This window comes from Callithrix jacchus, chromosome 12, assembly GCF_049354715.1.
Source record: "Callithrix jacchus isolate 240 chromosome 12, calJac240_pri, whole genome shotgun sequence".
In the NCBI taxonomy this organism is placed as follows: domain Eukaryota; kingdom Metazoa; phylum Chordata; class Mammalia; order Primates; family Cebidae; genus Callithrix; species Callithrix jacchus.
Window position 1 is genome coordinate 94,351,936 of NC_133513.1, and position 27,343 is coordinate 94,379,278.

Consider the following 27,343-nt stretch of genomic DNA (forward strand, 5'->3'; position numbering starts at 1 on the left):
TTTCACAATTTCTTGTCATATCTCACTTACTTCAGAAATATCCCTTTTGAATCCTTCTTGTGAATATGTAGCTCTTAATACTGATGTCCTGAGAGAAAGGAGAATTTCTCTCTAACCTCAGTAATAACCATCTCAGAAAATGTCCTCACAACGTGTCAAGCAATCAAATAACCAATAACCTATTCTCCTGCTAAATTCCATAAACCGGATGGGGAGGGTAGATAATGTTCATTTTTGTTACTTACCAGGGAACATGACACTTGGTCTTTGAATTGGTTATTTATTTCACATTGTAGTTGCCAATCAGTCAGTGATTTGCAAATAGCAAAGTAAACACACTGCTGAAAATGAGTTTCTTCTCTGTGCTGATCTGTGGTGCCCAGGAAATCAGATGTAATATGGTTGTATTTATTTATGTAGGCATTTATTCTATTTCTTAATGAGCAAGTAATTTTCTTTTTTCTACTCCTACACAAAAGTTAAATTAAGGAGTACCCAAGAGGGCTGGGAAACTTGGTTTACAGTCATTGAAATACTGCTGGATATCAGGGGATTCTTTCATGAGCAGAGTTTCCCTCTCCTTAAGAACAAAGCTCCAGATAGCTCCCTTTTGAAGTCACTGTTAGAGCTCCCTTTTGAAGTCACTGTTAGAGCAAACACATCTGTAAAGGAAGATGATCCATAAGTCTAATGCAAAGGGCTCGTCTCCCCTCCCTATCAAAGGATTTTACTCTGGCTTCTTAGGCTCTTTTTGCCTGGGAAGCGAGGGGCAAGAGCTCTCTCTGATCTTTCCTATGGCAGCCAGTCTAGCCTTAATATATAGACTACTGACATGAAATCTGCCTCTGTCGAGTCATAGCAATTGCTATGAACAGACATGTAAATCCATCTAGAAAAAAAAAAAAAGAGTGTTGCAAATGGCTTTCATCAAAACGGAAGACTGCTTCAACTTCTTTTTGCTTTTCTTCTTATAACCATGCTTTCTTTTTCTTCCTCTTTTTTCCTTTCTTTCCCTCCTTTTTTCTGTCCTCACTACCCTCAATCTCTCAGAAATACACAAAGCTGAATCTTCCCAATGAACACTGCAGTCATTTGAAATTTGTCTATATGCCAGCTTCACATCATCAGAAATCATTGTGTAACTCCATGATTCCCAGGCCTCCAGCTGGTGGCCTAGTTATTTCAAATAATATTTAATGCAATAAATTCTATGGCAATAAAATAATTTGGACAGTACCTTAGAGCTTATTGCAATGAGATTTGACTTGAATTTAATACAATGAAATTTCAGAATAGCCAAGTAATTTTTTTGTGGCATGATTTAAAGGGTCTTTAAGTACAGGTACAGATGATTGAGTTTGTAAAACCTAATCTTAGGTAATTGTAGTTTTACTCTTGTCACGTGAATGAGCAGTTCAAAAATACAGACACTACTTAGCATAAGTTGATTTTTTAACAATATTGCAAAGAGTGTAAGTGAACATCCTTAACTTTTTGTTCTGTCAAGGGGAAAATAAAGATACCACCTGACTGTATGTATAAATTTGCTAAGATGGTTGATTTCCTGTAGGTGAGTATTAATAATGGCTTTTTTGGTATAGAAAACATGTAGAGCATCTAGGCATTGTGATGCCCTCCCTTCTGCTGATGTCGAATATTTTATGGGATTAAAAATACCTTACTATTTCAGTTCAACAATCTTAGAGTAAAAGCAACCAGCCGTAGACCAAATATTGAGAATTTATTATGTTGATACAAATGAAAGAAACATAAAACACAAATATTGAGTAAATTAAGAAAGACAAGCTGGGTGCAGTGGCTCACACTTCTAATCCCAGCACTTTTTGAGGCTGAGTTGGGAGAATCACTTGAGCCCAGAAGTTCTAGGCTGCAGTGAGCTATATGATCATGCTCACTCCAGCCTGGGTGACAGAGGGAGACCTCATCTCAAAAAAAAAAGGAAAAAAGAAAAACAAGTTTCTTTTTGGACTGTTCAGCAGGGCAAAGAAAAAAAAATGGAAGGAAAAAAGAAAAAACAGAACGTTGATGTTAGAAAAATTTGGTTATTGTCTTTTGCTCTGGAGTTCTTACCTCAAGCCTGACTTTTAAGATCTTTTGTTTTCTGTACTGAAGCAGAGTAGTGAAAATGTTTTTATAGAAGTTATGAAAAAAAGTCTGTATTAATTTGCTTTGGGTCATTCTAGTCTCTCTGGTAAATTCATAATTATGAAGGCCTTTTTAAGACTGTATGCTAGTCTCACAGGTACACAGCTACTCCATATCTGGTAAATCTAAATTCATATTTGAGGAGGTTATGTTTTTTTAAAGCATATTATTTACACAATTCACTGGAATGACTCCTTTGGAAGTTGGGTGGCTCTCTTATGTAATTATGTACTTAGTAACCCTGCTCTACAAAGCAGTAGAAATTCAAGTAAGAATAATTTAATATTTATGCACAGTTATTAGAATTTTAAAGCATTTGTTTGTTCAAAAATTCTAGTTTATCAGTGTTATATTTGACTAATTGCCTCCTTAATAAATAATAATGAATATAATTTATTTTAGAAGGCAGCCAAATTTTAACAATTGTAAATAAACATTAGGAGTCATTCCCTTTCTCCACCTTCTTGTTTAAAGGGATTCTCATCCCTTCAGTCCAAATTTTATGGATAAACTAATAATTCCTATTTTAAAAATTCTATATTAGAAGTATTGTAGATGGACTTATATTGCAGAATTGTAGAATTTTATTGCTGTAAGGTAGTTAGAAATAATCTATCAGTTTTACCAGTAAAGAAGGTGAACTTCATAGAAATTAAGTAAACTTCTCAAAGTCATACAATTGGTTTAAGGACAGGTCTTTCCCAGAACCTGATGACTTAACTCCTGGATATTGTCATGCCTCCTCAGTTGTCATGATAATTCAGCAGTTTATTTTACCAGGGATTCCTTGAACACTTATATGTGTACAACAGTGAGCTAGGCATCCAGAGGTTATAACAGTGTGAGTTTATATTAGTCTAACAATAATATAATCAAACTAGTAGTATTTTACATTTTAATCCTAATTTTATCTGGTGTTTTCTAATATTTATAAATGTTAACGTGTGGTGGCTAAACCTTTAAATCTCATTTTTCTCTACTAGATTATGACCTCTTTAAAAGCAGGGACTCATTTAGCTTTTGTAAAGTCAATCCAGTTTCATTTTTAAAGAGTTAAATTAAAATCTTTTTTCCAAGCATCGATGGCATTGTTGGAATAAGTGTAGCTCCCCATCATGTCTACTTGGGGACGATACACATTTTAGAATTGTATTTCTTTTTGTTTCAAGTTAACAGATTGCTTCATTCCCCTTTAAACAAGAATGGGTAGTTGTTTTAAAGGTACAAGAGATAGCTCATGAAACTAAAGGGGAAAAAGATGTCCAGTCAGGCCCCATAAGAATAGGAACCAGGCATTAGAATACCTCTAGGACTCAAGGCAGCCACCCTTGCATTCCTGGGATAAATCCTGTTTTGTCATGGTGTGTAATCCTTTTACTGTGTTGCTGGATTTTATTTGCCATATTTTGTTGAGGATTTTTGTCTATATGGTCATAAGGGATATTGGTCTGTAATCTCCATTCTGCTATTGAGCCCATCCAGTGAATTTAAAAATTCATTTTCACTTTTTACATTCCCATTTAGTTCCTCCCCAACCCTCTTATTTTTTCTTTCTCCCTTTGAGACAGGCCTACTAGCTCTGCTGCCCAGACCAGAGTGCAGTAGCATGATCATGTCTCACTGCAGCCTCAACCTCTGAGGCTCAAGAGGTCTTCCCACCTCAGCCCCTCAAGTAGCTGGGACTACAGGAATGCACTACCAGATTTGGCTAATTTTGTAAGAAATTTTCTGTAGAGGCAAAAAGTCTTGCCATCTTGCCCAGGCTGGTCTCGAACTCCTGGGCTGAAGCAATCCTCCTGCCTCGACCTCCCAAAGTGCTGGGATTATATGTGTGAGCCACTGCATCTGGCCCATTTAGTTCTTTATATCTATTGTTTCTTTGCTGGTACTCTCTTTCAAGAGTGTTCACCCTTACTTATTGGAACATTTTAATCCTAGCTATGTTAAAGTCTTTGCTTTAAGGTTAATTTCAACATCTGTGCTATCTTGATATTGGCATCCGTTGATACCAGTTGAAATTTTCCCCTTTTTGGTATGCCAAGTAATTTTTGGGTTATATCCTTGGCATTTTTAATATTATGCAACTCTGAGTTTGTTTAAATCCTATTGAAAATGGTGATGTTTTTCTTTTGTCTGGCATTCAACCCAATTGGCTTCAGTCTGCAAGTTCAGATTTCTGTAGGATTGTGGTTTCAATGTCTATTAATTTTGAAAGCCTTTGCAGTTCTATTCAGATGTGTTCATGTGCGTGCCACTGGATGGCCAGTGTGGAATCTGGGTCATAGTCCATCTTGTAGTTCAGTTCTCAAAGTCTGTTTTAGTTTATATCCATCCATGTGCAGTTTTAGTTTATATCCATCCATGTGCAGTTTATATCCATCCATGTTTTAGTTTATATCCATCCATGTTTTAGTTTATATCCATCCATGTTTTGCCTTACTCTTTTAGTTTATATCCATCCATGTGCAGCTTGTGGGTGAACATAGGAGTTCATTAACCACATTATGGGACCGTTTTCCTGAGTTCCTTCCTCTGTACAATCTTCCCAATACTAGTTCCCTGGGGCTCCTTTTTTCAGTCCTCCAGCCAGAAAGCTAAGGCTTTATTTAATCCTGCATCTGTTACTGCATCTGGGGCTACATGATGGGAGGCTAAAGGAAAAAAAAAGCAGTGAGGTTTTGCCTCACCCTTTTAGGATCACAACTCCTCTGATCAAAGAGGACGGTTTCCTTAGTTCAGAGTTTTAGGCTTCTGTGGGTCTTTGCTTCTACTGTGGCTGTCCTCATGGGATTGCTTTGAGAGAATGGCAAGAACTTTAAAGAGAAATGGGAGTTTTTTCCCATTGTCTGTGAAGGGTAGGGTACCCCTTCTGCATTCCTTAAGCTAGAAATAGAGGGCTCTTCCTGGAACTCTCTTTACTGACACCAGTACCCACTTTTGGGTTTTAGGCAGCAGTCAGGCTAAAACCTGTGGATATTAGAGGAATAATAAAAAGATAAATCCATTGTTGGTTCATTGCTGTGTAAAAGTCTTCCCCAATTTGTCTGCTAGTATTAAGTTTTTGAGTCTTCAAGTAGTTGTTCCATATGTTCTGTCCATTTCTTAGTGGCTGCCTTCAGTGAGAAATATAGGATGGAGTGTGCTTTCCATCTCAGATGGAAGCGGAACTCCTTCTAGTTAATTATCTTTTAAAATATTGATTTATGCTAGTCAACAACATGTACTGCAAGTTCAGTCTTTTGAGCTTGCGTCATGGCCCGCCTTTTTTTTTTTTTTTTTTTTTTGAGACGGAGTCTTGCTGGTTCCTAGGCTGGAGTGGAATGGCGTGATCTCGGCTCACTGCAACCTCTGCCTCCTGGGTTCAAGCAGTTCTCCTGCCTCAGTCTCCCAAGTAGCTGGGACTGTAGGTGTCTGCCACCGCATCTGCCTGTAGTTATTAGTAGAGACGGGGTTTCACTGTATTGGCCAGGCTGATCTCAAACTCCTGACCTTGTCCACCCGCCTCGACCTTCTAGAGTGCTGGGATTAAAGGTGTCAGCCCCCACATGGCCCATCTTAAGGTCTGTTTTGGTAAAGTGAAGCAAGTGTGCTTGAAAAGAATGTGTGTACTCCAGTTGTTGGGTGAAGTGTTCTAGATAAATCATTACATCAAGTTTATTATTACTGTGCTTGTCATTTCTGTGTTGCTTGTTCTATCAATAGCTGAGAGAGTTAATATTAGACTCTCAGACTATGTAGATTTGTGTATTCTCCCTTTAGTTCTGAGTATTTTGCTTATTTTGAAATTTTATTAGTAGTAGTATGTATACTTTGAGGATTATTCTCGATAAATTAACCTTTTTATAATTATGAATTAGTCTTCTTTATTACTGCTTATGCTCTTTGTTCTCAGGTGAACTTTTATGTTAATATAGCCATCTCAGCTTGCTTTTTCTTTTCTTTTCTTTTTTGAGACAGAGTCTCACTCTTAGGCTGGAGTGCAGTGGTACAATCTTGGCTCATTACACTTCTGCCTCCTGGGTTCAGGCGATTCTCCTGCCTTTCAAGTAGCTGGGATTACAGGCACTTGCCATCATACCTGGCTAGTTTTTGTGTTTATTATTTAATAGAGACAGGTTTCGCCATGTTGGCCAGGCTGGTCTTGAACTCCTGGCCTCGGGTGATTTGCCCACCTCGGCCTCCCAAAGTTCTGGGATTACAGGTGTGAGCCACTGTGCCCAGCCTCAGCTGTCTTAGGACAGTTTTTATGATTAGCTTCTTGCTTTTTACTTTTAATTTATCGGTATACATTAATATATAATTGTGTCTGGTTTTTTAATTAAGCCTGATCATGTATCCTTCTTTGTTTAGACTTGCACTAATAGAAATGTTAACCACAGATGCCAACCAAGTATATACTTTCAAATTTTCTTGTAGCCACATCAAAAATATAAAAAGAAGCTGGGCAAGGTGGCTCATGCTTGTAATCCTAGCACTTTATGAGGCTGAAATGGGAGGATCACTTGAGGCCAGGAGTATGAAACTGGCCTGAATAATATAGCAAGACCCTGTCTCTACCAAAAAAAAAAAAAAAATTAGGTGTGGTGGTATACCTACCTGTAGTCCCAGCTGCTTGGAAGACTGAGGCAGGAGGATCTCTTGAACCCAAGAGACTGAGGTTACTAAAGTGAGCCCATCCTGGTTGACAGTGAGACTCTGTCTCTTAGAAAAAATGGAAAGAAAGTTGAAATTTTCCAAATGCATTTTATTTAACACAATATAGTTTTTTATTTTTGTTTTCTTTTTTTGGAGACAGAGTCTCGCTCTGTCGCCCAGGCTGGAGTGAAGTAGCGTGATCTTGGCTCACTGCAACCTCCACCTCCAGGTTCAAGCGATTCTCGTGCCTCAGCCTCCCGAGTAGCTGGGACTACAGGTATGCACCACTACACTGGGTTAATTTCTGTATTTTTAGTAGAGATGGGGTTTTGCCATGTTGCTCAGGCTGAGCTCAGGCAATTCGCCCACCTTGGCCTCCCAAAGTACAGGATTATAGGCCTGAGCCACTGTGCCTGGCCTAACACAGTATAGTTTAAACATTGTTTCAAAATATAATTAATATAGAGTTATAAATGACATATTTTACTTTTTTTGTGTTAAGTTTTTAAAAATCAATGGTTTTTTTTTTTTTTTTTTTTTTTGAGATGGAGTCTTGCTCTGTTGCCAGGCTGGAGTGCAGTGGCATAGTCTTGGCTCACTGCAACCTGTGCCTCCTGGGTTCAAGTGATTCTTCCACCTCAGCCTCCCGAGTGGCTGGGACCACAGGCACATGCCACCACGCCCAGCTAATTTTTGTATTTTTAGTAGAGACAGGGTTTCACCATGTTGGCCAGGATGGTCTCGACCTCTTGACCTCGTGATCCGCCTGCCTCAGCCTCCCCAAGTGCTGGGATTACAGCCATGAGCCACCACGCCCGGCCATCAATAGGTATTTTAAAGTTATAACATACTTCAATTTGGATTAGCCACATTTGAGTGCTAAGTAGCCATATGTAACTAGTGGTTATTTTATTGGAGAGTATAGACCATTTACATTTAGTGTAGTAATCAGTATGGTTAAATTTAAATTGACCATTTTGATATTTGTTTTTCCCATCTGTTCTTTTCTTCCTTTTTTTAAAATTTATTTTCTTTTTTTGAGATGGGGTTTCACTGTCACCCAGGCTGAAATGCAGTGACACCATCTCTACTCACTGCAGCCTCGACCTCCCAGGCTCAAGTGATCCTCTCATCTCAGCCTCCTGAGTAGCTGGGACTATAGGCATGCGCCACCATGCCTGGCTACTTTTTTTATTTTTTATAGAAACAGGGTTTTGCCATGTTGCCCAGTTTGGTCTCCAACTCATGGACTCAAGTGATCTGCCTACTCCCAAACTGTTAAAATTATAGTTGTGAGTCACTGGCCTGGCCCTTTTTGCCTTTAAAAAATTTTTCCTGCTTTCTTTTGGATTTATTTTTTGTTACTATTTTAGTATTCCTTTTTTTGTCTTGTGCTGGCTTACTAGGTACCTTTGTTTTGTTTTAATGGTTGCTTTAGAGATGACAGTATGCTTGTTAAAATATTGAATTAGCCAGACACGGTGGCTCCCTTCTGTAATCGCAGCACTTTTGGAAGCTGAGGTGGGCAGATCATGAGATTAGGAGTTGGAGACCAGTCTGGCTAATGTGGTGAAACCCCATCTTTACTAAAAATACAAAAAATAGCCAGGTGTGGTGGTACATGCCTGTAATCCTAGCTACTTGGGCGGCTGAGGCAGGAGAGTCTCTTGAACCCAGGAGGCAGAGGTTGCAGTGAGCTGAGATTGTGCTACTGCACTCCAACCTGGGCGACAGAGCAACTCTGTCTTGCAGGAAGGGGGAGAATAAAGGAAAGAGTACTCTTTTTATGTGCTCTTGAGAGTAATATCTTTTTAGTTCCTTTTCCCCTTTTTTTAATTGGGCTGTCTTTTTTTTTGGTTAACTTGTAAAAATATATTATGGATATTCAACTGTTCTTAGAGATATGATTTACTAAACAATGTGCATCTTTAACTTAACATAGCCTGGAAACATTTCACTTCACATATACTGTATTTAAGTTTTCTACACTCCTTTGTGTTATTGTCATACATTTTGTTTTCGTATATATTAAGAACACCATAACTCATTATTTTTGCTTAAATAGCTTTTTAAAAAGAAATTTTAAATGAAAATGATTTTTAAAATATTCACAAATTTGTATTTCTGGCACTTTTTTTTTTTTTTTTGAGGCAGAGTCTCACTCTGTCACCCGGGCTGGAGCGCAGTGGTGAAATATTGGCTCACTGCAACCTCCACCTCCTGGATTCAAGCAATTCTCCGCCTCAGCCTCTTGAGTAGCTGGGATTACAGGTGCGCACCACCATGCCTGGCTGTTTTGTATTTTTGGTAGAGACAGAATTTCACTATGTTGGGTAGGCTGGTCTCGAATTCCTGACCTTGTGATCTGCCCGACTCTGCCTTCCAAAGTGCTGGGATTATAGGTTTGAGCCACTGCCCTGGCCCTCTTTTGGCACTTCTTATAGTTTTGTAAGGTTTTGTCTATTATCGTTCTTCAGATATATTTGGAATTATACATTTTTCAAATCTTTTTACTGTTTCCTGCACATCCCTTTTCTCTAGTTTCCTTTTGGGACACCAGATATACATATGTTGAACCACGTATAATTTCCTGTAGGTCACTGAGCTTTGTTCACTTTGTTTATTCAGTCTTTTTTCTCTTAGTGCTTTGTTTTTGTTTCTTCAGGTTCACTGATATTCTACAGAGTTTAAATCTGCTGCCAATCCTATTTCATGAAATTATCATTTCAAACATTGTATTTTTCATTCTGGAGCTTTTTATTTCATCCCTTTTTTTATACCCTGCATCACTATGTTCATGTTATTATAGCTGCTTTAATGTTTAGGTCTGCTAATTTCATCGTCTCTGTCAGTTTTTTTTCTGGGTCCGCTTCCATTAACTGATAGTCCTCCTATTTATAAATCATATTTTGTGCTTCTTGTCTTGTAATTTTAGGTTTAGTTGTAGACATTGTGATATTATATTATTGCATATTTATATGTATATATATTTATCTTTTTAAAAGGATGTTGAGTTTATTTTGGTGCACTTAAGTTTTTTTGCAGATCAGTTTGATGCTCTTATGGCTGATTTTAAGCTTTATTATGATAGGTTTAGTGTAGCCCTTATTCTAGTGTAGTTCATCCCAGCAACTGAGATGTGAGCTTTCTCAGGCTCCTAGGGAATGTCATAAGTATTCATTAGGCTTCTAAAATCTGACCAGTCAGAACAGAAATGTGCCCCAGGTCTGTGCAGAATCTAGTTGTTGAGCTTATAGCTTTGTTGTAGTTTTTTGCCTAGTGTTGTAGAGTTTCACTATAAACGTAGAGGACTTAGTGTTCAGGAGCCGAATAAGGGGTATCCTATTCAGCTATATGGAACCTTTTTCTACGCATTCTTCAGTATTCTGCGTCACTAATTCTGGTCTCTTTAGTCTTCATACATTTTGTTTCCTCAACTAAGTGGTCGCATTGTACTGTTTGAGTTCCCCTTTCTTGTGCTGCAGGCTGGACAGTACCTTCAGGTCTAGGATAATTTTAAGGGTCACCGTATTTGTTTCCTGTCATTCAGGGATTACATTCTGGCATTGTTTGTTGTTAGTGTCTTGAAATATGTTTTACATATTTTCAGTTTTGTTGTTGGCAGGAGGGTAAGTTTGATACCAATTGCTGCCTTATGGTAGAAGCTAAAGTCCAGTGCTTGTTTTTACTTAGAGTTTCTATTTTATTTAAACTTAATGTATTTGAAGTCCTCAAGTTACATATTTCTAATATGTATAAATTTCAGTTATCACAGTTTAGTTAAATGGTACTAGTCACCCAACACCACGGATCAAATTTCCGTTACCATAGTATATTAACCATGAGTAACTATGTGAAGGACAAATATCATTGCTAGTTCTCTGGTTCGCACATGACTGCGTGAAAAACAGATACACATCAGTCATTTATTTCAAGGTCTGTTGGTGATTAAGTTTACATACAGACAATAAAGTTTAGTTGTATTGTCTTCTCTCCCAATGTTAAGCCCACATGATATTTGATAGAAATAATCAAAAGTGGAAATTGGCCAACAGAGATGAAGCAAAGTAATAAAATATGATAACACTTTAATTGAAATTTGAGTAAAATGTAAATTAAGTTACAGAAGAAATAGCTGACAATAGGAAAATTGATACTGTCACCATTTGATAGACTCTAGATAAGCAGCCTGAGGAATGTATTTAAGGTGAACTTATTAACATAAATGAGGGAAGTGGTTTAGATGAAAAAGATGAAGATGTCCCAGAGGAAACACTTTACATTAAAGCAAAACACTTTACATGAAAAGGTCTTGAGATATTTCACAAAATTGAAAGTATAGAGGATAAAATGTTAGAATGTGATCTTGCTTTGTTCCTTTTTTTTTTCTGCTGTTCTTGTTTTGAAATCTTGCTTTGTTTCTAATCTTCTCGTAAACCAATCTAATGAATTCTTAATATCAACTTTTGTATTTTTTTAATGTACAGGATTTTCATGTTCTATATTTTAAATTTTAGATTTCGATTTTCTGGTACAACTTTTTTATCTAGTTGAATATTTAAAATATGGTTATTTTAAAGTCTGTGATTACTTATCACATTGGGGGCTGTTGTTTTTAACTGTGTTAATATATAATACCATAAAATTGACCATCAGCAATTTTTAAGTGTACAATTTAGTAGTTTTAGCACATTCACATTATGTGCAAGCAGTCTTCAGAACTTTTTCCTCTTGCAAAACTGAAATCCTGTATTCATTAAATAACAACTCGCTATTACTCCCCACCTCTCAGCTCCTGGCAACCACCATCCTACTTTCTGAATTTGACTACTCTGGGTAACTCATATAAGTGGAATTGTACAGTACAGGCATGTACTTCATAGTGTTGTTTCAGTTAATGATGGACTGTGTACATGATGGTGGTCCCTCGAGATTATAATGGTGCTGAAAAATTCCTGTTGCCTAGTGACATTGTAGTCAATGTAACATCATATAGTGCAAGGCATTGTTCAAGTGTTTGTGGTGATACTGGTGTAAATGAACCTGCTGCACTGCCGGTCATAAAAAAGTATAGTACATACAATTATGTATAATATATAATACTTGATAATAAACAACTATGTTACTGGCTAATGTATTTACTATACTATATTTTTTATTGCTATTTTAGAGTGGACTCCTTCTACTTATTAAAAAAAAAATTAACCGTAAAACAGCCTCAGGCAGGTCCTTCAGAGGGTATTCCGTGGATGTTCATTGCCTCGGAAGACCTTCCAGTGCCATAAGCTGAGGAGGTAGAAGACAGTGATATTGATGATCCTTACCCTGTGTAGGCCTAGGCTAATGTGTGTGTTCATGTGTTGGTTTTTAACAAAGATGTTTAAATATATATACATATATATATAATTTTTTAAATAGAAAAAACATAAAGATAAGATAAAAGGAAAAATATTTTTGTACAGCTGTACAATGTTTGTATTTTGAGCTAAATGTCATTACAAAAGAGTCAAAGTTTTTAAAAATTAAAAAAATTTATAAAGTGAAAAAGTCACAGTAAGCTAAGGTTAATTTATTACTGAAAAGACAAAAGTACATTTTAATAAATTGAGTCTAGCCTAAGTACACAGTTTATAAAGTCTATAGTAGCGTACTGTAATGTCCTAGGCCTTCATATTTATTGACCACTCAGTCACTGACTCACCCAGAGCAACCTCCAATTCTGTAGCCTCCATTCATAGTTAAGTGCCCTATATAGGTGTACCATTTTTTATTTTTTTGTCTTTTTTTTTTTTTGAGACAGGGTCTTACTCTGTCGCTTGAGCTGAAGTGCAGTGGTGAGATCTCAGCTTACTGCATCCTGGGCTCAAATGATCCTCCTGTCTCAGCCTCCCAAGTAGCTGGGACTACAGGCATGTGCCATCATGCCTGGCTAATTTACATATTTTTTGTAGAGATGGGGTTTCACCATGTTGCCCAGGCTGGTCTTGAACTCCTGGACTCAAGGAGTCTGCCTGCTTCCCAGAATGCTGAGATTACAGGCGTTAGCCACCACGCCCAGCTTTTTTAATCTTTTATACTGTGTTTTTACTGTATTTTTTCTGTGTTTAGATGCACAAATACTTTCCATTGCAGTTGCCTACAATATTTGGTACAGTAACATTCTGTCCCTATTTGTAGTGCAGGAGCAATATGCTCTACTTGTAGTCTAGGCATGTAGTAGATTATACCTTTTAGGTTTGTGTAAGTACACTGTGATCACACAGCCAAGAAATCACCTAGTGACACATTTCTCATACTGTATTCCCTTTGTTAAGTGTCACATGACTGTATTTGTCTTTTTGTGACTGGCTTATTTCACTCAGCATAATGTCCTCAAGGTTCATCCATGCTGCAGCATGTGTTAGATTTTCCATCCTTTATTAGGCTGAGTAATACTCCATTGTATGCATATACTAGATTTTAGTTACCCACCCATCTGCTGACAGAGACTTGAGTTGTTTCCACCTTTTTGCCATTTTGAGTCTGTCCACTTTATGGTTTGCCTTTTTCCCTGGTTTTTGTTTGTTTTTTAATTTAGCCATTTGATCCCTTTGCTTTGAATGCTTCATAATTATTCACTGAGAGCTAGATATTTTTAAATGAAAATGTTGGAGACTCAAATCATTCTTCACAGGGTGTTTAATACTTTTCACAGACAAATCCCTTTGGTTCAATTGAGGCATCTCTATTTTTGGTGCCCTTCATTTTTCTGTTTCATGTAACCCTTCCATGGTGTCAATTGAAAGCCTGAGTTTTGTTTTTTTTTTTTTAAAAACCAGGGTACCTTGTCCTATATACGCTCTGTACTCCAGTCTCTGGCTTCACAGCATCATGAGACTGCTGAAGTACACTTCATATTTGGTTTTTCAGCATCTTGCTCTCTGCATGTAAAGTTTAGGAGTCAGCAAATGCCTCAGGGGAAAAATTATACACAGAATGCCAGGTTAACCATAATGCATTTCCCTTCTGCTTGGGATCTTCGCCCCTAAAGTTTTGGCTGTATTAGTTGTTCTTTCATGCTTTCCGTTTGCTATATTTTATTTTGTTTCTATAATTTTCTGCATGAAATTTAGTCTGATAACAATTACTACATTATGGCCAAAAGCAAAATCCCAATATGCATTTTTATTAATGTTCCATGTTTTATTTATTTTACTATATATTTATTTATTTGTTTGTTTATTTGAGACGAAGTCTCATCCTGTTGCCAGGCTGGAGTGCAGTGTCGTGATCTTGGCTCACCATAACCGCCACCTCCCGGGTTCAAGCAATTCTCCTGCTTCAGCCTCCCGAGTAGCTAGGACTACAGGTGTGTACCACCACACCTGGCTTATTTTTGTATTTTTAGTAGAGATGGGTTTCACCATGTTGACCAGGATGGTATCTATTTCTTGACCTCATCATCCGCCCACCTTGGCCTCCCAAAGTGCTGGGATTGCAGACGAGAGCCACAGCACAAGGCCTGCCTCTCCCTCTCTTAATGCATGCCTTCTTCTGCCAACATGGGGAACCCTCACTGCCATCCCCCGCCCTCCACTGCCCTGTTGAGGTGGACATCCTCATTATCCTGCTCACTGCTGTTACAGTTCCTGTGGAAGCCTTCCTCATTCCATAAGGGCTCTATCACCTCATGCTGGGTCTCCCTCCCAGCAGATTTTTCTTAACACTCTGCTTAGGCCCTGAAACTCTGTGCCCCCATCCATTTCCCTCTTGGGGATACCCTTCTCATACCACTTTGACTCTAAAAGTCTGTATTGGGCCACTGTAGTTAACTCAGCCACTAAGCTTGTTGCCTACTTTGCCTGTACTCACCTAATGGCTATTGAACTGAATTGTTCACATAGGAAAGGAGAAGGGGAAGAGATATCAATTAAATTTTATTTTTGAAAAACTCGTTAGTATTTTTACAACAAATGCTTTTAACTTAATTTGTTATTACTTACACAGAAGTCAGTTACTCCCACATCTCTGTAATCATTACAGGTTTATACCCGTGTTTTCATACCATGTTTTTCTTGCATAGTAGAGGTTTACCATCACATCAAATTCATGATTTCTGAACTTAGTTACTCCCTGGACCCTCCAAACACGTTTCAATTTAACAGTGTCTGTCACTACAGCTACTTTTCTTCTAGTCATTCAAGTTTGAAATGTCAAAGTTATTTCTGACTCATTGCCCATGTTTATAATCAGTGATTGGGTCCTGTTGATCCTTCTTTTGATGTACATTATCTTCTCCATAGTCATTACTTTAATAAATATAATAACCTCTTGGATGGGATTTCTTTCTTTAGTTTGTGTAGTCAGTCCCGTGCCCCTAAACCATTTTTGGCTTCCCATTGAAGTAACTCCATTTCTACCTTTTAAAGTGCCATTTTAATGTAACACTATTCTAGATAGTCAGAATATCTAGTTTTGAATCCCATCTTTGCTGCTAAGTACTTACCAACTTGTAATTTACTTAACCTCCCTGGGTCTCTATTTTTTTTTAATTAAGTTAAATTGTTTTATTTTAAATTTTTTATCAAAAATAGAGGTGGAGCCTAGCTATATTCACCAGGCTGGTCTTGAACTCCTGACCTCAAGCAGTCCTTTCACCTTGGGCTCCCAAAGTGGTGGGAGCCACCTTGCCTGACCCTCTTTGGGTCTTATTTACCTTACTAGTGTGTTACGCAGGTGAATGAATTTCAGAAGAGCTTGTTCACAATTCATTGCAGAACAATGAATTGTTAGTTTGACTAACAAACAGGACTTGTTAGTTTGTTACACAAATAATTGCTGAGGAGTTTATCCAACACATACCTTATAGTCTAGTTAGATCAGTGTCAGTAATGTAACCAAGGAGTATTATTTTATCAGTAATTTCACTATTCTTTAAGCAAACAATGCTTCCTTTTCTTTGATATGTAGTTCTCATTGATTTCTCTGAAGCGTACCTTTATTGAACATCTGTGAGAGACACTAGAGATTAAAGGATAAGACAGCCAGGAGCGATGGCTTATGCCTGTAATCTCAGCACTTTGGGAGGCCGAGGCAGGCAGATTATGAAGTCAGGAGTTCAAGACCAGCCTGGCCAGCATGGTGAAACCCCATCTCTACTAAAAATATAAAAAAATTAGCCAAGCATGATTGATGCATGCCTGTTATCCCAGCTACTCGGGAAACTGAGTCATGAGAATCACTTGAACCCAGGAGGTGGAGGTTGTAGTGAGCTGAGATCTGGCTGGGGCAATAGAGTGATACTGTCTTCCCCCACCCCCCCAAAAAAAGGATAAGATAGCTTGATAGAGGAAGCAAATATATAATTAACTTACATATAGTAACAAGTGGTACAATAAAATTAAAGTTCTATGACTGAGCTTTTATAAATATTTGAAAATTTACCTAAACTTATAGCAGCTGTTGTCTAACACAATTTAGTACATTAAAAAATTTTTCCTTGTAGTTACTATTTGTTAGTAATTTATCTCCTTGAAATAGAGTGTAAGCTACTTGAGAGTAGGTGTTTGCAGTGGTGAGTCTGTGGATTTTGAGAGACAAATACATTTGAGTCTTATTTCTGCCATTATTATTTAGGCACTGTAACTTTGCTAAACTTGAGTGTACTCTCTTGTTAAAGTGAAAATACTAATAATTCTTTGAAAAGATAGTAATGCTTAGATGAAATAATGTACTTAAGGGATCTAGTACAATGCCTGGCAGACAGTTTATTCTCAATAAATTTTAGTTATCTTCTTGTACTCCACCTGTGTCCACTTTGGTAATGAAAAAATACATATTTGATTGGTGGGTGAATATATTTATTCTACGGTCTATAGTTTATAATGGCTTCCCAAAACAGTTTGAAATGTAAGTGGCATTCACGGAAGCCTATTCTTGGTGATGATGCCACTTACATTTTTTTCTTTTGCACTTTGTAGCTTTTAGAATCCTTATTTTAGCTGGGCATGGTGGCTCACGCTTATAATCCTGGCACTTTGGGAGCCTAAGGTGGGTGGATCACCTGAGGTCAGGAGTTTGAGACTAGTCTGGCCAACATGGAGAAATCCCGTCTCTACTGAAAATACAGAAATTAGCTGGGCTTGGTGGCACATGCCTGTAGTCCCACCTACTCGGGAGGCTGAGGCAGGAGAATCTCTTGAACCTGGGAGGCGGAGGATGCAGTGAGTTGAGATCCAGCCTGGACAACAGGAGCAAAACTCTGTCTCAAAAAAAAAAAAATCTTTATTTTAGTTTTACCATAACCTTGTACAATAAGGCCAGGTGGATATGATTTTCCTATCTGACAGGTAGGAGTTTCGTTTTTGGTGTGAACTGAATTGGGATTCTTAAGAGGCAATCACTGGATTTGTAGGTAAAGTCTGAATGTATTACATGACTATGGAATACTGTAGTTCTCTGAATTTCTTAGTTGATATAGTAGTGAAAAGGGAATACTTATATTCCATGGCTTAAGGATACGTAAACTCTCAGTACGGCAATCTTTTTATTGTTGATTATTATAGCTTCTATTACTCCTAGAAGTTGACCAACAGGGACCTGAGTTAGGAGTTTTTGTCATTCAGCTTTCATATAGTAAATGCTGAGGCCAGCCCTTTGCCTGCAGGGCTATCAGTGAAGAGGATCTGTGACATTACTCCAGACAGCCAGTGTAGTGGGAAGAGTCAAGATTTTCAGTGTTCTCTGTGTAAATGAATTGTGCCATTGAACCTGACTAGATACTACATTCTTCTTGAAGCACTGAAGGCCCTTCATTGCAATATTTTTTTTTCAACTTTTATTTTAAAATTGGAGTATATGGGCAGGTTTGTTTCAAAGGTATACTGCATGATGCTGAGGTTTGGAGTCCAAATGAATCTGTCACCCAGGTAGAGAGCGCAAAGTACCCATAAGTAGTTTTTTCAACCTTTACCCCCTTTCTCCCCCCACCTTTTGTATTCCTCAGTGTCTGTTCCCTTCTTTGTGTTCATATGTACCCAAAGTTTTGCTCCTACATTTAAGTGAGAATATGTGGCATTTGGTTTTCTCTTTCTTCATTAGTTCACTTAAGATAATGGCTTTCAGCTGCATCCATGTTCTGCAAAGGACATGATTTCATTATTTTTTGTGGTTGCATACTATTCCATGGTATGTATGTACCACATTTTCTATCCAGTCTTCCATTGATGGGTACCTCTGTTGATTCCATGTATTTATTATTGTATTGCAGCATTTCAGTTTTTTTTTCTGATTCAGGTAGTTGAAAACATGTTCAGTCTTTTTTTTCTGTGCTGTATATGCTGTTTAAATGCTAGTAAAGTCATTCATTCATTGGATAACAACAATTATAATAGATTGTTACAGTCTTCAACTTTCTTTGATTTTGCATAGTAGAGTCAATTGGGGTGAGGTTAGGTGGGAAATGAGCTGAAGAAACTAATATGTGCTTTGCAGGGGTGGATTTGTGTAGGATGCAGGCATATCTATTAACTAAACTTGTTGTACCTTTTAAGACTGCATTTAAGGGGTAGGTGACTTACAAGTTATTTAACACTTAATAGAAGTTAAGCATTTAAACAAGAGAATGTGTAGTTGCTCAGTTTAGAACCTGCTTTTTTAATTAATTACTTATTATTTTTTAAGCGAGGTGTGGTGGTGCATGCCTGTAGTCCCAGCTACTGGGCAGGCAGAGGCAGGAGGATGACTTAACAAGGAGGTTAAGGGTGCAGTGAGCTGTGATCATGCCACTGCACTCCAGCCTAGACAATATAGAGTGAGACCCTGTCTCAATAAAAGGAAAGAAAGGGGAAAAAAATTAAGTATAGAGGCTGGGCACGGTGGCTCACGCCTGTAATCCCAGTACTTTTGGAGGCCGAGGTGGGCGGATCACAAGGTCAGGAGTTTGAGACCAGCCTGACCAACATGGTGAAATCCTGTGTCTACTAAAAAATACCAAAAAATTAGCTGAGTGTGGTGGCGGGCATCTGTAATCCCAGCTACTTGGGAGGCTGAGGCAGGAGAATGGTTTGAAGCTGGGAGGCAGAGGTTGTGGTGAGCCAAGATCACGCCATTGCACTCCAGCCTAGGCAACAAGAGCAAAACTCCGTCTCAAAAAAAAAATTAAGTATATAAAGAAAATGTTAGGAATTTAAATATAATTTACAAGGAGAAACAGCAAAAACAATCCAAACTTTAAATGTTGAAGGACAGAAAACGTCTTACATATTTGTCAGAAACTGACCAATCAGAAAGGCCCTGAAATGTGTAGAATGAATAAGGACAGTAACCAAAATGGCAGTCATTTCCACTCTGTTCCTCATTGGCCAGATTTATTTTTTTCCTCTTCATTTAGAAAATGCTTCTACATGTGAAGATAGAAGGGAAAGAGGTAGAGTAAAAGTTAAAGCCTACTCCATTTATTTTGTAATTATATTTTTTTCCTCAGTGTTAAGTGGCATTTAGCAGTATGGATAAGATTAATTGTTACAATACAAACCAATTTGAAAATTAGTTTTTAAATTGAGCCATAATATATAAAATCTTATGGTAATGTGCAGATCTGACTATATTCAAGTGCAGTTTTCATACCCACACCAATTGTCGTGTAATAATCGGGAATGCATCCTCTGTGTGGTGTTTGAAAGTTAATGCTATTTTGGAAATCACACCAGTATATCTAGTGGCTTTCCTGGGTGTATGTGGCTTATTATCGATTATAATTTTCTTTTGAAATTTTAGTTTAAGGGGATGGGGTAAGCCCTTTCAACTTCTTAGTTGTTAGTAGTTTTGATGGAGAATAGGGATAAATGAATGAGGAAGAGTGTTAGAATAAGTAACAGTAAGTAAACTCAGATAATAATTTGTCAAGTGCATACTACAAAAATAATGCAAAATTTTTTTTTTTTTTTGAGACGGAGTTTCGCTCTTATTACCCAGGCTGGAGTGCAATGGTGTGATCTCGGCTCATCGAAACCTCCGCCTCCTGGGTTTAGGCAATTCTCCTGCCTCAGCCTCCCAAGTAGCTGGGATTACAGGCACGCACCACCATGCCCAGCTAATGTTTTGTATTTTTAGTAGAGACGGGGTTTCACCATGTTGACCAGGATGGTCTTGATATCTTGACCTCATGATCCACCCTCCTCGGCCTCCCAAAGTGCTGGGATTATGGGCGTGAGCCACCGCGCCCGGCCATAATGCAAATTTTATATAAAATGGAGGAGATAAATCATTCACAACAGGAAGTCCTTAAAAACTTACCAAATAATGTTCACAAAAAGAAATAAATATGTATATTTTAATTTATAAAAGAGCCCCATGTCTGTGACTGAAAGCTTTCTGGTTGGTTTCTAGACCCAGCTGTGCTTGCTGTATGTCATGCAGGTGGCTTTAGTATGGTTAAAAATATATGTGCTGCTTGCCCTCTTGTGAGAGAAGCAGGAGAAGTGACAAGCTATCTTCCTGTGCCTCTTCCATTTTCTTCCACTATTTCCTTTCTCTTTTTCCTGTGTTTTCTTGCTCTTTTTATTTACTCCCGCTTCTGATTTCTCTTGTTTTTCTCAGACTCAATCTTTCCTTCCAAATGACTGTGAGCCTTTTTTCTACCCAGCATACACAGAACCTTAACCAACTGTATATGTACAGCGTTTCTTATAACAATGAGTTACTTTCATGTTAAGAATTTTTTTTTTAAAGACAGAGTCTCACTCTATCACCCAGGAGTGCAGTGTCGCAATCTAGGCTTACTGCAACCTCCGCCTCCCATGTTCAGGCAGTTCTCCTGCCTCAGCCTCCTAAGTAGTTGGGATTACAAGCGCCCGCCACAATGTCCAGCTAATGTTGGCCAGCGTGGTTTTGGACTCCTGACCTCAAATGATCTGCCTGCCTCGGCCTCCCAAAGTGCTAGGATTACAGGCATGAGCCACGCCTGGCCAAGGATTTTTAATGTAAAAGTTAAGGCTGAGAGAAAGTCACTAGAATATAAGTTCCACAAAGACAGAGATTTTTGTGGGTTTTTTGTCCATTGTTCTAGCCCTAGTGCCCAGGACAGTATCTCCTCTCCTCCTCTCCCCCACCTCCTCTCCTCTTCTCTCTTCCGCTCCCCTCCCCTCCCTTCTCCCCTCCCCTCTCCTCCCCTCCCCTCTCCTCCCTTCCCCTCCCCTCCCCTCCCTTCCCCTCCCCTCCCCTCTGCTCCCCTTTCCTCCCCTCCCCTCCCCTCTTCTCCCCTCCCCTTTCACTGTCTCTTTCTTTTTTTCTCTCTTTCTTTCTTCTCTGTTTCCCTTTCCTCTGTTCTCCCCTCCCCTATCTCTTCTCCCCCATCTCCCCCTCCCCTTCCCTACCCTTCCCTCCCCTCTGTCCTGTCCTGTCCTGTCACAGGGTCTTGCTTTGTTGCCCAGGCTGGAGTGCAGTGGCATAATCACTGATCATTGCTGCCCTGATCTCCCTGGCTCAAGCAGTCCTCCCATCTCAGCCTCCCCAAGTAGCTGGAACCACAGGCCTATGCCACCATGCCCAGCTTTTTTTTTATTTTTTGTTTTTTATAGAGATGGGGTCTCCCATGTTGCTGAGGCTGGTCTTGAACTTCTAGGCTCAAGGGATCCACTAGCCTCGCCCTCCCAAAGTGCTGGGATTACGGGATTGAGCCAACACATCTGGCTCAGTCAGTGTCTACTACAAGAAAGGCATAAGGTTTGTTGAATAAATGATTACAATATTAAAAACTATTCTAGCAAAGCATTTTTTTTTGAGGCGGAGTTTCACTCTTGTTGCCCAGGCTGGAGTGCAGTGGTGTGATCTTGGCTCATTGCAACCTCCGTCTCGGGTTCAAGTGATTCTCCTGCCTCAGCCTCTGGAGTAGTTGGGATTACAGGCATGCGCAACCACTCCCAGTTAATTTTGTATTTTTAGTAGAGAAAGGATTTCTTCATGTTGTTCAGGCTGGTCTCGAACTCCCGACCTCAGGGGATCTACCTGCCTCGGCCTCCCAAAGTGCTGGGATTACAGGTGTGAGCCTGCTCCCAGCCCAAAGCATTTTTAATACTTATATTGTAGAGCAGTAATATGAGTAGAATGTGATTCTCAATGGGAAGGAAGCTTTTTTTTACCCTGTTTTCTGGATTCTCTTTCTGTTGCCTTTTCCTTCCAATGTGAGAATCTCTGCTATTAAGAATGACTGGCAGAGAGTGAAATTAGTATACATAATTCTAAGGAGATATAGATGTAAATGGTAGATGTGGATTGACAGGGTGAGAGGGAGAAGGAAATTATAGGTTTAAAGACATAGGGGTAGGATGAGTATTTAAACAACATACCAAGGTAGGTAGTTAGCTAGAGTGTCAGGGCCAGTTGGAAGATCAGAGAAGGTGAGTTGATGTTGCAGGTGGGGAAATGCCAGATTGATAGAGTGCTTGGATTTCATATAGTAGATATAAGGAGCCCTTATGAATTATTGATGACAGTGACATGATAACAAAGTGACGACAATTATTTATTCTGTTTAGCTGCTATTTATAAAATGGATTGTAGCTCGAGGTGAAGAAACGTTGGAAACAGCAAACAAAGTTGGGAGATTGTTGGAGTAATTCAGAGCAGTTTAGCTGTTTTGCTTGGCATGTTATCCTGTGATGATGCCTTTAGTAGATAGTCTTCTTTTGAAGTCCAGTGTCTATGAGTGAGGGATGGATGGAGACAGGAGGGAGAGTTCTGCACTAGAAAGCAACAGGCCAAGACTCTAGTCCCTACTTCCCTACTTTGTAAATTCATGATCATGGATAAATACTTAATTTTTCCTGGGCATTAGTCACCTTAACTATAAAATGAGGATAATGTATTAAGCATAGTCCTATGGGTGGTAAATAAAATGAGGATAATGATATAAAAGTAGGGGGTCCAGATCAGATCTCCTTTGGATTTATTTACAACCCATTTCCTTCCCCTCCCTCCCTTCTTTTCTTCCTTCCTTCCTTCCTTCTTCCCTCGCTCCCTCCCTCCCTCCCTGCCTCCCTTCCTCCCTTCCTCCCTTCCTGCCTCCCTTCCTCCCTTCCTCTCTCTCGCTTTCTCTCTTTTTTTTCTCTCTCAGGATCTTGCTGTGCTGCTCAGGCTGGATTTGAACTCCTGGGCTCAAGCAATCCATCCATCTCAGTCTCCTGAGTAGCTTGGACCACAGACACAAACCCCTTGCATGGCTCTCATTGTCCTTTTATCAATCTTAGATGGTGTAAACAGTGAATACCGTATTTTGCTTCCCAATAGTTCTACAACTATATTGTTTTAAGGAGAAAAAAAGTCTATGACAATATAAAATATTCTGAAGTCTGTAATTTAAAGTTTAATGTTATCTATATTGACTACTATATTTTAAAAGATGTATCCCTGTTTTTATATGTGCCACAATTAGGTATTTAGTTTTTTAGTTGTTATTATTAGACTGTAATAGCACTTAAGTTGATGGATGAAACTTCAGCCTGGGATATGTTTAGAGAAACATGAAGAATGTAAAAATAGTTTTGAAAGGTATAGTTTCTTATAAAGCTATAGGTGCAGTAATACTAGTATTATTTACTTAGAGCTACTAGAAATTGTAATTTCTACCTTTTTTGGCTACTGAATACACCATATGTATATGTACATTCTTAGGTATTTTTGTTTGTTGGTTTTTTTGTTTAGAAGGTTTTAATACCAGCAGCTTTCTGGGTCTCCTCTCTCCCTCTCCCACTCTGCCCCTCTCCCCCTTCCCCCTTCTCCTTTCTCCTTTCCCTCTATCCCTGTCTCTCTTCCTTTGTTGTTGTTTTCCCTTCTGTTTGGGTTGTTTCTTCTCTCCACCTTACACTTCCCCCACACACCCCTAATCCATCTGGAGATGAAGAGGCAGCTGCTATGGTAACTATGCATTTTGGTTAATGAATAGCAGACTAACAAGATACATAAAACATATGCAAACTGTGCAGAGTTTGTTGCTGTCAAAGCCGTAGGGATACAATACTTTTTCTTTTCCTTCTAAAAAATAAAAATAAAAACAACCTAACTGTGGTGCTTTGTTTTCTAATTTACCATTCCTAATATTGTAATGCTTCTGTGAACTCCCTGTCTTTCTGCTTAGTCTACACAGCATTACACCCTGTGGTGAGTTTACGGGAGCTGAGTTGAGGTGCATAGAGGAAAATAATTGATCAACTGGATTGTGAAGTAGATTTCCTTTAGACTCATACATAGAAGAATAGGGACAAATTTTTTTTGACTAATTGGTTTTTTGAACGATAAATTCTTTTTTTCCCCTTTGCTTTTTGGCCACTACTGCCCCTTTTGGGTTTCTCTCTGGGGTTAGAACCAGTTAAGTAGTGTGTTTCTTAAAGATGTTTCTATCATAAGGTCAGCTGCAACTGGAATATTGCATTCAGCCAAGCCTTAAAAATTCCTGTAATCTGTGCCATCCTGTCTCATACTGTCCCATCTCATAGTTGTCCTCTCTCTGCAGTGCTCTATGCCCAGGTCTCTGTGGCTGGGCTGCTCCAGCCTGGCGGACAGCATGCCTTCGCTGCGATGCCTGTATAACCCAGGGACTGGCGCACTCACAGCTTTCCAGGTACTTTCTCTGTCTCTGTGGGTTATTTGTGGGCATTAGTGTGTGTGTCTAATTCATTAGTATGTTCCTCCTCCTTTCCCATGCTTTACTTATATTCACCTTTTCTCCTTCATATTGCCTGTGTCTCCCATCACTCAATACTCCTTTAATGATTAGTTTTTAATGTAGATCCAGACTGATCCACTCTAAAGACATTTTTATCATGATTGGTTACCAAAATAGACATAGTATAGCTTGACTGTTGGCTTTCAGATCTAGTAGAAGTGTGACTAAAGTAATCTCAGTAAATAGCTGTTCAATATGTAATATTTGCTCTGGACCTACATAAAGCCAATTAGTATAATCAATTAATTACAATCAGTTGCCTGAATATTTTCTTATTTTTTTTAATGATTACTCTTTTATCTCTGTTAATTATACTACTAAATATATCTATATATTTTTTAATAACTGTTTTATTTATATCTTGATTAATGTTTCTAGTTTCTAGGTAGAAAACCTTTGAGACCTTTGGTTATAATACTCATCTTGAGACAGTCTAGCTGGTATTTCATGAATTAACAGATTCCAGTTCCCTTCAGCCTTTCTTTTTTTTTGAAACGGAGTCTCCCTCTGTTGCCCAGGCTGGAGTGCAGTGGTGCGATCTTGGCTCACTACAACCTCTGCCTCCCAGGTTCAAGCGATTCTCCTGCCACAGCCTCCTAAGTAGCTGGGATTACAGGCATGCCCCAGCATGCCCAACTAATTTTTGTATTTTTAGTAGAGATGGATTCTTACCGTGATGGCCAGGATGGTCTCAAATTCCTGACCTCAAGTGAACCACCGGTCTCTGCCTCCCAAAGTGCTGAGATTACAGCCATGAGCCACCATGCCCAGCCACCTCAGCCTTTCTTAGAGGCCAGGATGTCAGTTCTAGGATGTGAGAGAAACTTATAGAGGAATAATTTGGAAAATTGCAGAGAAAAATGTAGGAAGGAGCTTGGTGCTTATTGCTTACAGATTAGTGTGCCATATGTGATTGTTTTCTTTGTTGAATCTTATCTACCTCAGGTATTGGAATTTGTGTTTAGCATTTTATAGTAATATACAACAAATTTGTTTTTATATTAATGCTTGCCTGCTTTTAACCTGTGTCATTCGTATCTATTTAGAAGAATTTCAAAGATAGGCTATAAGTGTTGGAATGCTTATGACTAAATTTTAGCTAAAAGAGGGGAACTTAGGTTTTCGACATTCCTAACCTGTGCTAAGAGTTGCTAATTTTTAATGATGCTATTTTAGTGATCATAAAGCTGGAGATTTTCATTTCATTTACAAAATTTAATATTAAACTTCCTTTGCTTATACTATGAAATATAATATAGTAAAGCATGTAGGTTCTAACAGCCACATCAAGTCTTGAATACTGTCTTTGTCACCAGTGGTATCATACTGAACTAGTTATTTCCTTATCTGTAAATGGATACTGTGGTAAGGGCATGCAGTGATGGTGTGATGGTTATTGCTTTTATCATCATTGTTATAAACACAAACATTATTGGTATTATTGGAGAGTAATTGATATCCTGAGACTATTTATTTCAAAGTGAAATATCTTTTTTTTTTTTTTTTGAGACGGAGTTTTGCTCCGTCACTCAGGCTGGAGTGCAGTGGTGAGATCTCGACTCACTGCAACTCCACCTCCCAGTTCAAGTAATTCTCCTGCCTCAGCCTCCTGAGTAGCTGGAATTACATGAATGTACCACCACACCTGGCTAATTTTGTATTTTTAGTAGAGGTGACAGGTTGGTCAGGCTCGTCTAGAAGTCCTGATCTCAGATGATCTGCCTGCCTCGGCCTCCCAAAGTACTGGGATTACAGGTGTGAGCCACCATGCCCAGCCTTTTTTCCTCCCTCCCTGCCTCCCTCCCTGCCTCCCTCCCTCCCTCCCTCCCTTCCTTCCTTCCTTCCTTCCCTCCTTCCTTCCCTCCCTCCTTCCCTCCCTCCTTCCCTCCCTCCTTCCCTCCCTCCTTCCCTCCTTCCTTCCCTCCTTCCTTCCTTCCTTCCGTGGCACAATCTCAGCTCACAGCAACCTCTGCCTCTGGGCTCTAGTTATCCTCCCACCTCAAACTCCCAAGTAGGTGGGACTACAGGTACACAACCACACTTGGCTAATTTTTGTATTTTTTGGTAGAGTTGGGGTTTCACCATGTTGCCCAGGCTGGTCTCGAATTCCCCAGCTAAAGTGATCCTCATCCTCCCAAAGTGCTGGGATTACAGATGTGAGTCACTGTGCTTGGCTATATCTTGTATTTTTAACTACATATCATATTGACAAGGTTCTGCCATTGAAGAATTTGTGTGTAGTCTAGTGTATTGTTTTTTGTTTTTGCCTTTTTGGAATTGCAGTTAGTTTAGCCAGTCTGCAGAGTCTGAGGGAACAGTAATTCCTAAAAGGCTGCTCCTACTTCAGAAACCAGTTTCATGTTTAGAGGTCCCCACAACCACTCTTAGGTTTGATAACTTGCTGGAAGGGACTTAGAACTCGCTGAAAGCAATTATACTCCCAGTTTATTACAGGGATAGGACACAAGTTAAAATTAGCCAACAGAAGAGACACGTAGGGCTGAATCTGGGAAGGATCCAATTGTGGAACTTCCTGTCATCTTCTCCTCATGGAGTCATGGATGGCATTACTGCCTCCCAGCTACAGTGTGTGACAATACACACAGAGTATTACCAAACATGAAATTCACCTGAACCTTTGATGTCCAGCTTATTCATTGCTGTTCAGTCACATACTGCTCACATGGCTGACCTCTAGTCTCTTATTTCCTCCTGGTGTTGAAACTTATAGGTGTGGTTTAGTGCCCCCAACATGAATCACATTTGTCCAGTAGCTAAAGCTCTCAGGCAAACAGAGAAACTCTTACCAGACAAGAAGTTCCAGGGGCCTAGAGACCACTT

The 27,343-nt window shown here is 39.0% G+C and overlaps 1 protein-coding gene across 47 annotated transcripts in view; it reads left to right on the forward strand.

Annotated features, from left to right (window-relative positions):
- Positions 1–27,343, forward strand: part of BTRC (beta-transducin repeat containing E3 ubiquitin protein ligase) — a 205,379-nt gene that overhangs the window by 43,236 nt on the left and 134,800 nt on the right. For 20 of the 47 annotated variants that reach the window (XM_035268832.3, XM_078346311.1, XM_078346320.1 and 17 more), the window contains one exon: positions 24,290–24,397. The exons of 10 other annotated variants lie outside the window; for them this stretch is intronic. In XM_035268832.3, the coding sequence (XP_035124723.1) occupies positions 24,296–24,397 (102 nt within the window). In that variant the 5' untranslated portion in view covers positions 24,290–24,295. Of the gene's footprint in view, positions 1–6,957; positions 7,079–24,289; positions 24,398–27,343 lie in introns of all 47 variants that reach the window. 17 more of the 47 variants (XM_078346322.1, XM_078346326.1, XM_035268824.3 and 14 more) reach the window with 3 other exon arrangements.